This window comes from Leptodactylus fuscus, chromosome 10 (genome assembly GCF_031893055.1).
Source record: "Leptodactylus fuscus isolate aLepFus1 chromosome 10, aLepFus1.hap2, whole genome shotgun sequence".
Classification (NCBI taxonomy): domain Eukaryota; kingdom Metazoa; phylum Chordata; class Amphibia; order Anura; family Leptodactylidae; genus Leptodactylus; species Leptodactylus fuscus.
Window position 1 is genome coordinate 40,678,572 of NC_134274.1, and position 18,805 is coordinate 40,697,376.

The 18,805-nt window shown below is 40.4% G+C and overlaps 1 protein-coding gene across 1 annotated transcript in view; it reads left to right on the top strand.

The window, feature by feature from the left end:
- The window catches only part of NRG3 (neuregulin 3), a 603,489-nt gene extending 585,245 nt beyond the window's left edge, over window positions 1-18,244 (top strand). The window contains exon 9 of the mRNA XM_075257841.1: window positions 16,984-18,244. Coding sequence (XP_075113942.1) covers window positions 16,984-17,494 — 511 coding nt within the window. The 3' untranslated portion in view covers window positions 17,495-18,244. The remainder of the gene's footprint in view (window positions 1-16,983) is intronic.
- Window positions 18,245-18,805: the final 561 nt, after the last annotated feature.

Below are 18,805 nucleotides of genomic sequence, written 5' to 3' on the forward strand. Positions count from 1 at the left end.
TATATGATAGTGAATTGTCAAGGTATATCTGTAGTTTCCAGAGTGAGGAAGGAGTGGATTGATGAATGTTCTTAAAGGGATTCTACCATTAAAACACTTCATTTTCTGGTTGACACGTAGGAATAGCCTTAAGAAAGGCTATTCTTCTCCTACCTTTAGATGTCTTCTCCGCGCCGCCATTCCGTAAAAATCCTGGTTTTCGTCAATATGCAAATTAGTTCTCTCACAGCACTGGGGGAGGTCCCCATGCACACAAACAGCACTGGGGGTGTCCCCAATACTGCAAGACAACTCTCCAGCTCCGTCTCCATCTTCTTCAGGAACGGGCTCTTCATGCTTTTTCTTCCAACGCATGTGGTGAAACTTGTAGGCCTCGGGCAGAGCCGACTGTGCAAGCCCGCAGCCACAAGAAAATGGCCACTTACTTACTGTATAGGTGGCAGGAAATGTTGAGGACATGGATGTGTGGCTCGAAGGATATGTCAGAGTCAAAAGTTATCCCAAGGCATCAGACCTGTGGGAATAGGGTAAGTGTGGTACCAATAATTTTGATTGTTGGGTCAGGTAGGGGGGCCGTACAAGGTTGAGCAAAGATAATGAACTCCATTTTCTCCATGTATGTGTAAGTGGGAGGAGAAGGTTATGGATGCTAGACATTGTGGAACTCTGGACAACAGAGCAGTAATATCTGATCCAGAGAGATATATTTGAGTGTTGTCGGTGTAACAATGGTACTGAAAACCTTGGGATTCTATAAGTGAAAACATCACGTCTCCCCACCTTGTACCCACCCACACTCTCCTAAGCAACAAGCCCCGCCTACTTCCTAGCTCTTTAACACTAACTTGGGAGGTGGGGGCAGCAAGGTGAAGAAGAACGAGAACACGCAGACCAGCACCCCTCCATGCAACCCCCCCTAATAGTGCCAGCTAAGGCCGTTGCCTCATTAGAGGTGTGGCCCTGATAATATGCCACCACTCTGTTGCAAAAAGCAGGTTTACATGCCTTGCACCACAATTATCAATAAGTTTAGACACTTTTTATAACTTTTATGGCAAGGAGGCCGGGCTCAGTGTAAAGTGTGTAGGGGGATTTACTGGGAAAGAACATGGCGTAAGATGCAGTATTGTGCTATTGTCACATTTCTTACCTAAAACTACTCCACAGTTGAAAGACACCTCCCACTTATAGCCACTGTGATAAAACTGTGTAGTTTAGATTTGCGCTATTAGACAGTATTAATAGATTTGGTCCTTCGTTCTAGTCTCTAATGGATTAACACAAATGAAAATTGCTTCTGGTACACTATGTACTGGACTTAAGCCTGCCAAAAGTTCCACTTTTGACATAAAAAGTCATTTTTGACCGGTGAGGACATTGTTCACCTCTATTAGGGTGCATGCACACTACGTAACGCTGGGCGTGTATGAGAGCCGTACACGCCGGCATTACGGCAGACTGCCGAACACTTCCCATTCACTTCAATGGGAGCGCTCGTAACAGCGGCGTTTACGAGCGCTCCCATTGAAGTGAATGGGAAGTGTTCGGCAGCCCTGCTGTAACGCCGGCGTGTACGGCTCTCATACACGCCCGGCGTTACTCAGTGTGCATGCACCCTTATGTAGTTTTTGGCATATATTCTTTTAATTTTTTTCGTATTTTTGTTTGACGTTTGGGACATTTTGTACCACTTACTAGCTTTTCATAGGAGATGGTCTTAAGTCCTAGTACTTTTATTTAACAGTGGTTGTCCCATAGTCAGTTATGTTTGAACATCAGATAGATTTTCCTGAGTAACAACATGTCTTATAGCTTCTCCTGAGTAACACCATGTCTTAAAGCCCACTCATATCCAATCACTGAAGCTTTTTGGAATCCCTAAAAGCTTTATTGACAAATGCCCCTCTAAAAGCTCAGCTAAGAGCCTATAATGCAGTGGACTTTGATCTATTACATTCTAAGAGATACACAATATTCTTTTTCCTACTTCAGACATCTGTTTAATGCCAGATATAAACAACATTTATTAGAAGGCAAAAATCTCAAGATTTGTTGGCAGATTTGAGGTCAGGAATGATGTTCCACAGGATCTGCTCATCATAAGTCATCGAAGTTACTGAACGTTATACGTGAATTATATCTAAATGTAATCTATAAATGATGATTGAGGATAAGCCATCACTAAAAGAACTTGTTTTGTTCCTTTCACAGCTAGAATCCGATCTACCATCATATACCCTACCATATACTGTATCAGTATATGGTATGAAAGGGTTTGTATAGAATGCTATAACACACAATGCAAATTATTTAAAGCAAACCTCATCATTAGAGATGAGCGAGTAGTACTCGATCGAGTAGGTATTCGATCGAATACTACAGTATTCAAAATACTCGTACTCGATCGAGTACTACTAGCTGTTCGAAGTTAAGATTCGATGCAGAACCAGCGTTGATTGGCAGAATGATATACATTGCCAATTAACGCTGGTTCTTCTCTTACGTTTAGAAGTCTTCTCCCTGCGCAGCGTCCCCGCATCCTCTTCCGGCTCTGAAATCACTCTGCCAGGCATCGGGCCTAGGCAGAGCCGACTGCGCATGTCCGCTTGTAGTGCTTGTAGTCGGCTCTGCCCAGGCCCGATGCCTAGCAGAGTGAATTCAAGGCCGGAAGAGGACGCGGGAACGCTGCGCAGGGAGAAGAATCCAGCCCGACCCTCACTCATAGACTTGGTAAGTAGAATTTGATCGAATGTTGTATACCCCTGAAACGAGCATTTTCCCCATAGACTATAATAGGGTTTGAAACCCGTTCGAACAGTCGAACAGTGTGCGGCTGTTTGAATGGGATTTTGAACCTCGAACATTTTAGTGCTCGCTCATCTCTACTCATCATCAGTTCAGCCTGAAACAGAATGAACCAATGATAAGACAGGGATGTGTCTTAGACTACAGAAAACTAGGAACTGTTGCCTAACTATAGTCAGGGATCACAGCTGTGCCTCAATGTAGTTAAAGGGATACTATAATTTTAATACAATTTTTTGTGACATGTAGGAATAGCCTTAAGAAAGGCAATTATTTTCCTACCTTTAGATGTCTTCTCCGCACCGCCGTTCGGTAGAAATCATGGTTTTCGTCGGTATTCAAATGAGTTCTCTTGCAGCACTGGGGTGGTCCCCAGAGCTCAAACAGCACTGGGGGCGTCCCCAATGCTGCGAGAGAACTCTCCATCTTCTTCAGGAACTGCCTCTTCACGTGTCTTCTTCCGGCGCTGGGGGTCAAACTCTAGGTCTCGGGCAAAGCCGACTGCGCATGCCCACAGGCCGCAAGAAAAATGGCCGCCGGGAGAGGTGAGTGACAGCGTTTATTATGTTCCACATTCTGGATCAGACAATTTCTTATAGCATATATATTATACGGTACAAACTAAGAAATTATACCGGAAAGCTGACAGACATTTTTTAATTATTCCGGAACCGAGTTCCATCCCAATTTAACCACTGGCTGTAAGGCAAGATGGCAGCCTCTATAATCTTACACAGAAAGAGTTAAAAAAATCTGAAAATAAAAAACAGATCTGATTTTAATAATGAAAAAAAAATAAATGGTAATACAATAGACTTAGGTTGTATCTTGAACCATAAAATCTAGAACAACTTCTAATTCATGCGTTATCATTTCTGTTATTTCATTTCCATTACAGATACTTCTCGGCCTATACTTTAAATAATGTCTTTTTCAATGAAAGTCAATCCTCAGACTTATCCTACAGTGAAGGCCTAACATATATCCGGTAGTATCACAGCCATTGCTATGGAAACTGGCCTGTTAAGGCATGAATACAAAATTACCGCTGCTTCTTGCTGTGGATTGAGTACTAAGATGAAATGGGCCTGGAAAGCAGAAACATCATAAATAATTAGGACTAATAGCCAGGGAAGAGTAGAAAATTAAAGGTAGAACGAGCTCTTACAGAGACTGCAAATGTGTCCCTGTGAAAAGGCATCGAAAGCCGCTCTTCTATTTTTATCATAACACAACCAAAACGCCTATTTATATTGAAGACTACTTATTTTACTTGAAACTCAATATTAAACTAAAGCGTATGTTAGTTATTGTTTTTCAAAGCCAGAAGTGGATTTAGCAGCGAGGTGATGTATAGTACTTCTGTTTCTATTTTAATTCGCTCCTGGCTTTGGTTCGTAAATTCAATACAATCTGCAACAAAAAAGCAACAAAAACGCAATCAGGGTAATCTACTATTCCAGAACACTGGCATGGCAGTGGCCTATCTTAGGTGGACAGCTGATTTGGTCATATGATGCGCCATATCAACGTTTTCTAAGATATCGGGACGATCTGGCTGAAATCAGCCCATCACATTTACTATAACTCACGACAGAAAACTTGCAGGAATCATAGTTGAAGTCTACACTGGTGACTGGTGTAGATTTCAGTTCAGACAAACGGGAGCCTCTTAAGGTTTCTCAGTTTTTATACCAGTGGCGGAATTAGGTCGGGTTCAGATGGTTTTTTTTGGGCCGCATTTTGATGCAAAATCCACATCAAAATCTTGCTCAAAAAATTGCTTCCCATTGAATCCACTGGATTCCTTTTTCCGCAAAAAAAGAAGCAACATGCCCTTTCTTCAGGCAGATTCCAGTGGTATCCACCACAGAGTCATGTGCAACACACCCTCCCGACTAGGCCCATTCATTTTGGCTTAATCCAGAGCGCAATGCCACGACTGGATGCTGGTGCCCCTGGACTGTTGTCCCTGAACAATTTGGTGTTTGTTGTTTTAAAATCCGTCCACCCGTTCAATGGATATGGCCCATGGAAGATTTTCTTCTCCAAGTGGGTGGTAACCTTTTATTGTTTCAGAGAAATACAAAAGCTTCACGCCCACTTGGAGAATCACAGCTAATTCACATACTATCTTTCAGAGGCCATATCTTTAGAATTGATGGACGGATTTTAAAACATTCTTCATACTCTTATGAATCAACAGCTATGAAAGTGACGTCATTATATTGTGTTTCCTGCTCACAGGACGCCGTGAGCAAAGACTGTGGCTGGGTGGTGAAACAGGGAGTGGACTACTCCTTACTTCATTACTGTCTGCAACTCATTGGCATACAGAGGCCCTATAGTTATAGCGGCCCTGATGGGTGCTAGACGTTTTGATAGCCCCCTCTTATGATCATCAAGATGTGACTGATGTAATAGGTGGGTGTTGAAATGTACCATACCACCTGTAACCACGAGTTTTATTATTTTTGTCTTGATTTTCTTTGAGTGTCCCAGGTCACCAGAAAAGCAGTAGTTTGTTTATGAATCACATCCGAAAACCTCTGAAAATCGATCCTTTCCTGATGCCTTAGTCGTGGAAGTTGTTACGTTCGTGTCTATGTCCAGACCCAGAACCTGGACTTGCAGACTGCACCGCTAAAGGAAACAGAGGAAGGAGACTATCCCTGACACTACGGCGGCTAGCTAGGCCCTGCCTGCGGATGTTGGTCAGCTGTTCCTAAGCTAGCCTTGGCCCCGACAACTCCTGGCTCTCTAACACGAAGGCCTAGCTGACAGATAAGGCAAGAGCTACAAGAGAGTTAGGGACTGGGCATACTAAGGTGGTCACCCCTACAGAAACCAAGGTGCAGCTGCAGACAAAACAAACAGGATGGGAAGTGCTGGACAACAGACACGCAGCACAACACAGTACGCAACAAGAGAATGAGGAGAGGGAAAGTGGAGAGGTGAGGAAAGGGTTAACATAAGACTGGACAAAACAAACTAACCCAGAACCTCACAAACAACCAGATAGTGCCAGGCAAACAGAACTGAAGGACATGGTAGAGTAGAAGTGTGGAGGGGGAACCAGACTCACACACAAGGCAACACTCACACCACTTCCTATTCAGTTGCAAACCTATCAAACAATATTCCCCCCCCCTGAGCCAAGAGTTCTAGATGGTAACCACGAAAACCGGCAACTGGTGAAGCCATCCCTCCTCCTATCGATCCATAGAACCTCAGGTATATTCAAAAGGCTGATCATAAATGCCCAAGCAGATGGCCCAATGGCAAGGAAACAAACATAAGACCCCAGACCAACGGATCAATACCCAACAGAAAAGCACAAATATTTATTAAACAAAACAAGGTCTTTACAGACGTTTTTATGTATAGCATGTGGGATTTAAACTTAAGAGATAAGAATTTTGAACCGAGGTTGTCACAAATTTTTCAAAAAGATCGTATTTGATCGATTATGTATCAGTGACGTATGTGATACTGTACTTTGTAGCGGCCCTTTAACTCAATCACAATTTATTAGGGTTGAGTCGATCTTGAGATTTCAGGATTGATTTTAAAATCTGATTTCCAATCATTTTCAGCCAATCCCAATCGCGATCATGCAAATTTGCTCGATTGCCGATCGAGATCCGATCTTTCCCAATCGCTCAACCCTATTAATAAAATATACATGAGCCGATCTTGAGATAACCTCTGATTTTGATCCTGCCATAAAAGATTGGAATTGGAATTCCGATCGCGATCGTGAAATTTACACCCTATCCTACAATTCATATTCAATCTATTTGTGTCCAAAATCAGTGCAACAAAATTTAATTTTTTTTTTTAACATATCCAGCGTAATTTGGATAAAAAATAAAAATATAGAATAGAAGAATATCGTTAGACACTAAAATCGCCAAATCTTTCTTCCAGCACTAGAAGTATCTGAAGGCTTGCAAAAGAGTAATGCACAAGCCTTGAGCAAGCAAAAAATTAGGAAGCTAGCAAATTTTATTGTTAATTAAATTAATCTGTAATTAAAATCCTGGTGGCTGACTTAATTTATAAAGATTGCAGCTGGATAATGATGGTACTTTTTTAGTTACTCTGTCCAAGTGATAATTTTAGTGTACGAGAAATTGTCTCTGCCAGCAAGAATGTGTAAGGTTGTTTGCTATAGTAAAGTAGAATCAGGGGAAACGGTTGCCTTTGTCCAATTTTCAATTTTTCTGTCAAATAAATTTGAATATTTTTGAAATCCACCTGGTGAATGCTGTATAGGGGCTGTATACCTCTTTTCAGTCACTTTGTCTAGATGATATTTTGCCAATTTCTCAGTGAAGATGAAATTTACAAATTTTGTAGTTGTTAAAACTATGCAAAAAAATATGCAATACGGGGAAATTGATTTTGCCGTATACGTCAGTGTTTTGGCGTAAAAAGCATTAAAAAGTTACACATTTCAAGTGATTTTTAAAGCAAAGATTTGCTATGTTTTTGCGTCACCCTCACGACATTCCTGGAAAGGGATGTGGCATAAAATGGTTTAATTGACCCCATAAATCAATGCCACTTACAAGCATAGATCTTGTCCAGAATACAATAATCATGCTATAGAAAAATACTCTGTAATACTCAACAACTTATTGTCTATTTGACAATATTTTATGAAATATATTTAGTGTTAACTAGAGATGAGCGAGTAGTATTCGATCGAATACCTCGCCGCCATAGGTATGCGTGTAAGCGGCCGAACACCAAGGGGTTCAAACGCATCGAATATTCACTGCGCTTAACCCCTTGGTGTTCAGCCGCTTACACGCATACCTATGGCGGCAAGGTATTCAATCGAATACTACTTGCTCATCTCTAGTGTTAACCGCTTAACATCCATTTTTACGGTTTTGAAGGAATTGATTCTCCATACATTGTGAGTGCCACAAACCCGGAGTACAGTTGATCTTTCGGGAGGACACCTTGGTTGGCCTATACAAATAACCATATGGATTTTTTGCTTTTCATATATTCTGCATGGTTCTAAAACAAAACCATGCCAGCACTATAAACCCATGTTTCTGTATTTATGATAACATTTGGTGAATTCTAAAAACATCCTATGGTCCCGTATAAGTAACAATATTGCAGATGACTCGATTTTATATGAAGTGTCAACTGGAAAAAACCTTTAATGTTAAAAGTTAGCATTTTCCTTGGCAAATTGATTTTAAAAGTTGTAAAGACTTTTTCAATGATACGGATACACAGTAGACAAGCACGCCCTGTTAGTTAAATCTGAATTGTAGCTGCTATGATAGTGACATTTAAACACAATGTAGAACTCTCTCCTCCAAACAGAATGGTATCAGAACAAAAGTGTGACCTTCATGATTATATTGATGCCAAGTATTTTCTACCCTGCAAAAGTACAAAATGTTCCCTCTTATTTGGATTAGACAAATAGATTTGCAGTGCTTTGTGATACACATTTCACCCTTTTAGGCTTTGCTTATGTCAAATTTGTGTCATGAAAGAATTTCACAAAGTCATAGAAATGTTGTTATAGCAGTACATCATGTATTGTAATGTAATTCCTCATAAAGTTGTGGAAATTTGTGGTTGTGTTGGTAGATTTCTTTCTTTACATAATATCATAGTTGTCTTTACTCTCAATAGAGGCGCCATAAATTTCCACCCAATAAGCATAAGACTCATTTCAGAAAATTTAAGGTAGCAGTAAAAGGGGCTGTCCCATTATTAAAGCAACCGCCTGATTTACAATAAATATTTCCCAATAACTGCATAAGGTGAAGCTTAAATAACAGGTTTGCTGCTATTTAATCTTTCTAGCATGGTTCTCTAATGACCATTGTACCTTTCATTTCTGGCTACCATGACGGCAAAGCACTCCTCTTCCTGGATCCACACACTATAATATCCCATAGCGGCCACTGCACACAGTATTATGTCCCACAGTGGCCCCTGCCCACAATATTATGTCCCACAGCAGCCCCTAATAATAATAGCAGCATTTGTTGGGGTTTGTCCAATAAATACTCTTTGTCATGGGTCCACAGCCTCACTTATAAATCACTGTCGCGCTTACAGACACAACCGCTTCCCCTTCTGCCCTTCACAAGGCCACAAAGACTTGATATGAAACACAGAAAAGGAAGCAGAAGTGGCTGTGAACAGGAGTGGCGATCGGTAAGTCAATATGGCCCATGATCTGCTGGGGTTACTCCAGCAGGTAATGGCCTATTAAAATGATGTGGGTTTTTGCGAAGTCAGTATCATCCCAACTATGGACGGCGCCATTTCGATCTGATTGGATCTCATCAGCACAGTCTAGGGAGAACTGACTTGGCAGAGATGAGAGACTTCTAGACCAGATTATAGGGATATTGTCATTCCTTAGGGAGAGACCACCATGTAGGCGTGTGGAGTCTTACAAAGCCCTTTTTGCTCCGCTGAAGGGGATTATGGGAAGAATGTGCAAATATCTTTCCCATTTGTCTAAAAGCTAGACATTTAAGCTATACCCATTTCCACCGGAAAGTCAGAAAAGTGTCTAAAAAGGTGGCTAAAACACTTTGTAAATGTGGCAGACCGCATGCTAGGCAGTTTTTTAGTGAAAAATATGTCATAATTCTGGTGCATTTTGCTTAATAAACCATCACCAGTGTCTCAGATTATCGTATACACCTTGTAATATACTTAAAACTACTTAAGTAAATGCACAAGGTTTGTTCAACTGCAAGGGTAAATGTTGGGTGTTGCACATGCTTGTGTGTCAATAGTTAACTAAACCTAAATGTATTTGACTTCTAAAAATATATTGTTTCAGTGCTGGCAATGTCCTTTACCTCTCGCCTGGGCATCTCTAGGTATGTGTGTCAAAAGATGATTAGCTTTTGGAAGCAACATGGTTTTAAGATAATGTGTCACAAGATGCCTATCCTGTGCTACCTGCAGCTAACAAGTGGTTGTATTGTGGAATGAAATCTTTTGAGCTCTTTTTTTTTTTTTATGTAGATTGTGAGCCCCACATAGAGCTCACAATGTACATTTTTCCCTATCAGTATGTCTTTTTTGGAATATGGGATGGAAATCCATGCAAACATGGGGAGAACATACAAACTCCTTGCAGATGGTTTTATGCCCTTGGTGGGATTTGAACACCAGGACTCCAGTGCTGCAAGGCTGCAGTGCTAACCACTGAGCCACCGTGTGGCCCCTATCTTTTGAGATCTTTGCTAGCTTGTTGCAATATTTTATTTGTGTTCGTAAACAAATTTGAGCTAAGGCATGAATATACAGATACATCTGTATATACCAGAGGATATAGCATATACCTAAAAGAGACAGTAAATAGAAACAAACAAATTCATGAACATTCTTTTATTCCTTCATTTTTTACTAATACATGATTGTACACTTTTCTTTCTTTTTTTATTTTTGCTCTTCTAACTATACATGTGTGTAATAGGATTGATATATTTGTATATATTTGTCTCGACTCCTACACCTTCCCTTTCATTTATGTGCCAGGCAGCCAACTACATTGATTTCTATTGAAAACCAAGCCGTAGTGGAAGGAAGTCACTTCCTACTCTATTGATTGAGCTATACTCTCCACTTTTTATTGATTTCCAACTTGTTAAATAAGCAAGTCAGCATTGTAACCGTATAGGTTGTAAATGAGGGTGAAGGCTCATACATCCTTGATGGACAAATAAACATTTTGTCTCTGATTTTAGATCATATTTCTTTGATAACTTTTCAGACATAAATTCAATGAAGTTTGTCTCTGCAGAGAAGAAAAGATAACAAAGTGATTGTCATTACAGAGAATTGGATAGACCTTAGAAAACTATACCCTCTAGTGGAAAATAGAAGCAGCCTTGTGAAAGCTAGTAGCCCCGTCATATCCCAAATACTAAAGTCCGAAGGAGTTGAGAACAAAGAGAACAAAGACATATATATATATATATATATATATATATATATATATATATATATATATGTGTGTGTGTGTGTGTGTGTGTGTTAAGGAATTTATATTTATGCAATTCCTTAATATATACAATACAAATCACTGCTCGAAAGAATAATGTACAAGTTGACCATAAGGTTAAGTTCATACTGAGATCTTTGGTCAGGATTTTGAGGCTGTATCCACCTCAAAATCCTGACCAAAAAGACGGGTCCCATTGAAATCCATGGGAGCCACTCAGGAATTTTCTCCGGGAGCCGTTTCTTCTAGCTCCCGGAAAAAAGAAGCGAGGTGCTCATTCTTCACCCCGAGTCGCCTCACGATTCGGCCTGAAGACACTCCCTCCTCTGGACTACGCCCATTCATTAGGCCTAATCTGGAGCAAAGTGCTTGACTGGATGCCAGAGCAGTGCACTGGCTTTCAGTTGCGGCTAACTGGCTTTTGGACTGGAACCTGAGCCTATATGGGGGTCCCTATATGGGGCTCACAATCTACATTTTTTTAAAAAGCAACATTCCTGCAACATAGGGCCCTAGCCTTAAAAGGGTTGTCCCATCACAAGGATCCTATCTATACTGCTTGTTAATGTGGATTTAAGACTTTTCCTAAATACATTGCTTCAGCAAAACTGCTTTGTTAGTCCACTAATTTAATTTATTCAATTCATTGTTGACACAGCCCTTGGGCTTATCTGCTCAAAAGTCAAGTGATGTAGCTGCCTGCTCTCATTGGGGAGGGAGGAGAGGCTAAGTGCACGGGAGCGAGCCTGTGTTTCTAGCTATTCCTGTGTCTGCACCACATGTGATCTAGCTTCCTGCTCTCAGATAGAGGAGAGGAGCTGCTTTCATTTCTGAACTCGTCTTCTGTTCTCCCAGTTATCAGGCTAGCTAATTCATTTGTGTTTATTATGGCAGAGACAGGCAGTCTCTGTATGTAACACAGAATGCAGTTGCTCCTACCTGTACTTCATAGTCCAATATTGTGCATATAGTGTTGTTTGAGGACCTTTGATGACATCACAGGCCCTTCAGCCACCCCATAGGATCACGCTATATGGTGGGCGGAGCTACACACTAATTTGGGGGTGGAGCTAAACTGCAGGTTGCATATGAAACCCTGCCCACCATATGATGCAAGAAACCAGGAAGAAAGAAGATTTTACAGCAGCGAAGACTGGTGAGTATGCGACGTGGGAATACCCCTTTAAGGTTGTATTATAGGATATAGCTATGCAATGCAGTTACTGATCAGTGCTAACAACAAGGCAGAGTGATGTGCGATGTATAAATCATATCACAATAATGTATACGTCTCTCTCTTAACCTTTTTTTTACTCTTCCCTTGCTTTGCTGGTGGTACAGATCGCTAACTCATTGCCTATCTATCCCCGCAAGTCTCTTATTATCTAACTGACAAGAAGAGACAAGCAATGCTGACATCCCTACTGGTGCTTGTGAAGACAGCGAGAGGCAAATACATGTTATATTCCATGTTAAAATCCTCTAAATGTTTCTAAAGCAGGGAGGTTACAGAGCCTTCTCTGAATGCTATCATAGCTGTTCTTAACCTATACTTTCCTTGACAATGCTTAATAGCTATAGGTTTGCTAAGGAAATACTTTAAGCCCTTTTTTAATAAAAAGCAAATAAAATTCCTTAAATAATATTCTACAAGCCCCCCGACCAATATGAGCAACAGCTGACAAGTTACACAGTAATATGCCATTAAGTCCGTACATAGACTCAGAGTATCATAAGCAGATTCAGCAGAATTGAACAGGTTATTCAAGCACAGAAGAGCTGAGTGGTCGATACATTGTATTCAGAGTAAGGAAACATGTAAACGTGGGAAAGGGGGAACATAGGCAGGGTTTAGGATTCAGTTCAGGTCGCAGACAGTGAAGTCCACAGCAAGCAGGATAGTTCGGCAGACTCATCCTTAATATACAATGCCCCAGGCATACAGCTATAGAGTTTAGGTATATAATATATGGGGAAGACAGCGGAGCTGAAAAGAAAGTCAAACAGGCCATCAAGATACTGTAACACTGTCTCAGCAGGCTCATATTCAGGACTCTAGATAAAGCTATAGGTTATACGGTACAAGATATACTCCCGTAGCTTCCAAGGTACAGCAACAAGTTACAGAATTCATAGACTAAAATCTGGCTTCAACATATTCGGGATACAAAGGATAAATATTAATATACATTCAAGTTTCTGGGTTCACTGGATGCAGGAAAGTTTAAGTATCATGTGGAGGACACTGGATACAAACTCAAGCAAGGTATAGAGTCCAGGTAGAGAACACATTCATATCATATACTGGTGCATATATACTGGTGACTCTGCCGAGACCAGTTTGCAGGTGACTCACATGCCTCACCCACCACCCAGATTAAGTAGTGGGGTTAAAGGGTCTCATTAATGGTTGAGATGGGAATATGTAACTACTAGAGATGAGCGAACACTAAAGTGTCCGAGGTTCGAAATCTGATTCAAACAGCCACACACTGTTCGACATTTCGAACCCCATTATAGTCTATGAGGGGGAAATGCTCGTTTCAGGGGTACGCAAAATTCAATAAAATTATACCAAGTCCATGAGTGACGGTCGGGCTGGATTCTCCTTGAAGTCTTCTCCCGACGCAGTGCCCCCGCGGCGTCTTCCGGCTGGAATTCACTCTGCCTAGGCATCGGGGCCTAGGCAGAGCCGACTGCGCATGCTCAGTCGGCTCTGCCCGGCCCGACGCCTGAGCAGAGCCAACTGCGCATGCGAGGGCATGCCCGCGCATGCGCAATCGGCTCTGCCTAGGCTGGATGCCTAGGCAGAGTGAATTCCAGCCGGAAAACGCCGCGGGGACGCTGCACGGAGAAGACTTCTAAAGGTAAGAGAAGAACACCTACTCGATCAAACACTACTCGCACATCTCTAGTAACTACAATGTACTGACCACAAGACGTACGTATATATATATATATATATATATATAGAGAGAGAGAGAGAGAGAGAGAGAGAGAGAGAGAGAGAGAGAGAGTATTTTAATGTGAACCTTTAACTAGAAATTCAATTGATAATATAAAATAAATTGAAGATTATATGTTATGGCTTTTCTAATGTTGCCCTCTCTAGAATCCTATGTAGGTTTTTTTCTTCTTTAATACTGTTTAGCTTGTCATGGAGGCATCTGATTGAAATCTGTTTAAAATCATAAAAAAGTCTGCAACATTCTCAACAAAGAGCCACATGTCTGGATTGGCATTTTTAATTGCTTAGATATTTCAACTTCTACAATTTAGTTCCATCTGTCTGTGTTCTTATCACACCTGACAAGCCTGGCTTTTATTGCAGAACTGCCAGGCTTCATTATTTGTTATGGGATCTGACAGCTTTGAGGTTAAAGAGTAGATTTAATAACAGTTTAACACTTCGCACACTGCTAATTACGCAGCGGAAAGTCCAGTGCTTAATGAGAGCCTTAAACAAATGATGTGTTTCTATGCCAGTCACGTTGTGGAATTAGTCAGGAACTGCAATATGAGGATGTCAGAGTTTACATTTGATTGAGGGGGAGGTGTTTCCATCGAGTGTTATTTGGATAGCAGCTGTTCTTGTTGCAATATATTGAACCCGATGATTCCAGATATGGTATATCAAATGACATTGTCAATCGCTTATGGGAAAACCTTGAAGTTAGCGTTTCATGAGGACATTTGTTATGGCAGCTTTACAAAACAACAAACCTCGGCTGTTATCGTTTAGGTTATTTTTAGCTTCTTTGCATTGACTTTCATTGTTCCATTAAAGACAATGCATCATTAGAGAATTGCATGGAATGTAAATCTTGCTTTTAATAACATATGTGTTTATTCTTTTAAAAATCTATATTCTATCTCTTTTGTTAATCTTCTATAAATATCCCAGTCTTCACACTCTATGTTGCTTTGTTGTGTAGACTGGGGCACCATCAGCAGAATCATCTCATTATCATTAAAGCATAGAGAATTAGATGGGCAGGATAATAACACTTTCCATTATAGATATTTTTTTCATTGTATGCAGATTCCCTACTACTATGTCAATTCCTTTGGATAGATGATACTACATTAATACACCAGTTTATGGACACATTTCTGTCCATTAACTCTCATTTATGGCAGCTGCCAAAATAAATGTACTCCTTCCTTCACTGCATGTATATATATTGAATATAATAACAGCAAAATATAACCAGAATATAATAAAATAAGTGTTTAATAAATGAAAAGATATAATATTTAGCAGGAGTTACAAATTATGTAATTGCTCACTGGATGGGGAGTCCCATTATATATAATACCCATCATTCAATGACTTCCAGAGGTGCTTACAACACATGAAAGAAACTAAAACTAACATATAAAGGGTTTTTCTCATCTCAAGAATCCTATCTATACAGGTAGCTTATGTGAAATGAAGACTTTTCCTAAATATATTACTTTAGAAATGCTGCTTTGTTTGCCTGCTATGTGAACTTATTCCTCCCATTGTTTACACAGCATTACCATAACCACAGACCTGTGTGATAACACAAGTAAAGTCACTTACCTGTGATGTCATTTACCTGTGCCAGCAGGTCAATATGTTCAGTTAATTGCAGTTTGCTGATAAAGCAGAGTCTGTTATCTCTCTATGTAAACACACAGATATCATTGAGTCCATTCTCTACAAGCATGTGCATATTATCTGATATGCATAAGTATTGTGATACGTCTTAAATAGTGAGATTGAAAACTCCTTTAATGGCTCGTTCACATCTGCGCCCCAGGTCTCCGCTTTCAGGTTTCCATTTCCTGCCGAAACTGGGCAGGAGACTGAAACATGCAGGCATTTTTTAAACCCATTCAAATGAATGGGATTGAAAAGTGTCCGGCCGTGAGCGCCTGTGAGCGTTTTGTGCTCTTCGCGACGAAACCGTTTTTTTATTTTTTAAGCGGACACAAAGTCGGACATCCAGGACTTTGTGTTCAGTTTTTAAAAAAATGGTTTCGCCGTGGAGAGCACAAAACGCTCACTGGCGCTCACGGTCTGACAGGTTTCCGACTTCTGCCTGCAGAAGACAGAAACCTGAGAATGGAGACTGGATGCTAGTGTGAACCCAGCGTAACAATGCTTATGTGTATCTTAGCTTTTTCTGTGATATGATGAGTTTGAGTCAGTAGACCCATGTTTAGGTTGGTAGATTCATCTGTGATATAGTTGCAAAAATGCTTATCACGAAATGAGCTGGGTTAACCACTTCGCTGTATTCAATACCCATCATTGATACTGTATATTACAGCTATGTTCTGAGTATCTTGTTGGCCACATAGTATCCAATCCATCATTTTGTCTTAGTCTTTCTATTACTACTTGAATGACTTTTTCTCTCGTCCTTGTTTTCGGTATTTCCTGTCAATCAGTTACTATAATGCTATGATAAAGCCTGGAAACAATGGGTAGATTTTTGTTTATTTTATTGTTTATTGTTAGAGATGAGCGAACAGTAAAATGTTCGAGGTTCGATATTCGTTTCGAGTAGCCTCTCAATATTCGACTACTCAAATCGAATATCGAACCCTATTATAGTCTATGGGGGGAAAATGCTCGTTTCAGGGGTAGGCAACGTTCGATCAAATTATACTTACCAAGTCCACGAGTGATGGTCAGGCTGGATCCTCCGAGAAGTCTTCTCCATGCAGCGTCCCTGCGGCATCTTCCGGCTCTGAATTCACTCTGCCAGGCATCGGGCCTGGGCAGAGCTGACTGCGCATGCCCGCACTACAAGCAGACATGCGCAGTCGGCTCTGCCCAGGCTCGATGCCTGGCAGAGTGAATTCAGAGCCGGAAGACGCCGCGGGGAAGCTGCACAGAGAAGACTTCTAATGGTAGGAGAAGAACCAGCGTTGATTGGCCGACTGTATAGCATTCGGCCAATCAATGCTGGTTCTGCATCAAACTTTTACATTCGAACAGCGAGTGGTACTCGATCGAGTACGAGTATTTCGAATACCGTAGTATTCGATCGAATACCTACTTGATCGAGTACTACTCGCTCATCTATATTTATTGTTTTATTGTATTATTTTATTGTTTGTTTGTTTTTTGGTAAATATTTCATATTTAATGATTAAACAAAACTATCTTTCTTTTTTTTTTTTCTCCTTAGGTGCTCCTCCACTGATTTGACTCAACCACAGAATAATTCAATAAATATGCAACTGCGTTCGAAACAAACACAATCCTATTTTAATAACATGGATCAAAAGGACCGTGTCAGTTTTTCAACATCTAGGGCCAGCTCTATTCCTATTATACCCTCAGTGGAGCTAGACGATGCCTGTCTGCAAATGCAGAATGTTTCTGACGTGTCAGGCATCAAACTGTGCAAAAACTCCTATTCCAGTGAACTTGTGAAGGTGAACATTACACCAAGCAACTGTCTTATAGCAGAGCAAAAAGAAGTCAAAATTTTGCTTGAAACTGTACAAGAGCAGATACAAATTCTGACCGATGCAAGAAGAAGGTCAGAGGACATGGAAATCACCTGTCTAGAGACGGAGGAAAGTGCCAGTGAAAATACAGCTTTCCTGCCCCTGAGCCCAAAAGCAAAAATTGACCCAGAGGCACAATTTGTCTTAAGAAATGAAATGCATAGGGACTCAATGCTCCATGTGTGATTTTTGGCTGTGGACCACGCTGTTGGATGCTTAGCGTAACAGAATATGTGCGAAAAATAAGATGAAAGGAAATAAATTATTTATATGCATTAATTTAAGAGCATCTACATAGAAGAAACCAAATAGTCTATCGCCCTCATATCATAGTGTTTTCTAAACAAAATATTTTTTTAAAGGGAAAGAAACGTTTCGCGGAGAGGCAAAGCATACAATGGGTACATAGATGTGTCAAACTATATCCTATGTTGATTTTGAACCCCTTTGAATGCTGGTGGGTATTTCATTCAAAATGCTTTAAAACTTACTTCCAGGTGCAAAGTATTTTAAACTAACATTGGGGCGGGGGGGTCTACATGATCTTTCCACCAAAAGGGCCAAAAGCATCACCATTCGGAAACCATAACTGTATTTTGTTATATCATTTTATTGACGATGACAGTAAAATGCCACAACTATCCCAATGAAAAAAAAAAAATTACAGTTACAATGTGTGTTCAGTTTTCCTGTTGTGTTATTTTTAATGCTTCTGATTTCTGGACACTTAACATTCACATGTGCCAAAATACATGCTTGCCTATTTAACACAAGAGATGCCTGACCATGACTATAAAATTTGGGAGCGTCTAAGAGATGAGTAAAATCTTGTTGAACGCGGTGGTTCCTGAATCTGTCGATCCAATAAAAGTATATTACGTATCACTTATGAACATAGCACAACAGCAATACAGGCTTAAGCTTTTTTATTTTTCCTGGTGGAATTTTCATTTGTTCTTGGCTTTTATGTTTTGTTAAACAATTATACAGTCTTAAATTACAGATGGATTGGTGTGAAGACTCAATGACCTGAATCGGGACATTTGTGGGGAATCTAATCATTAATCCTCTTTATGCTTATTAAATTTTTCGTGCTAGTTCTCACCAAGGGCTGGAGACCGGCTGACCAGGTGATGGCTAAGATTAAAGAAGACATCTCAACCACCATAGATTCTGAATATCTATTTCATGGTTTCTTGCAAGTTTAAAGGGAGTCTATCATTTGTAACTTTTTATTCTATGGGAAACTTGTTCTAATATGGTAGGAAAATGTTCCGTGTAATGAGTAATTTATTGCTCATTCAGAGCTTCGGAGTCTAGTGGGTGGTCTTACTCAATGACTGACGGCCTTTGCCATATCACTGTGCGTACAGAGGAGCTTATACGTCATAGTTATATGGAACCGTTTCGTTCTAAGCCCAAATATCAACCTGTGGACTAGAGTGAGAAAAGGAAACACAAGTGCTCCATGTTAAGCGAGGGCAAAATCAGTATCAT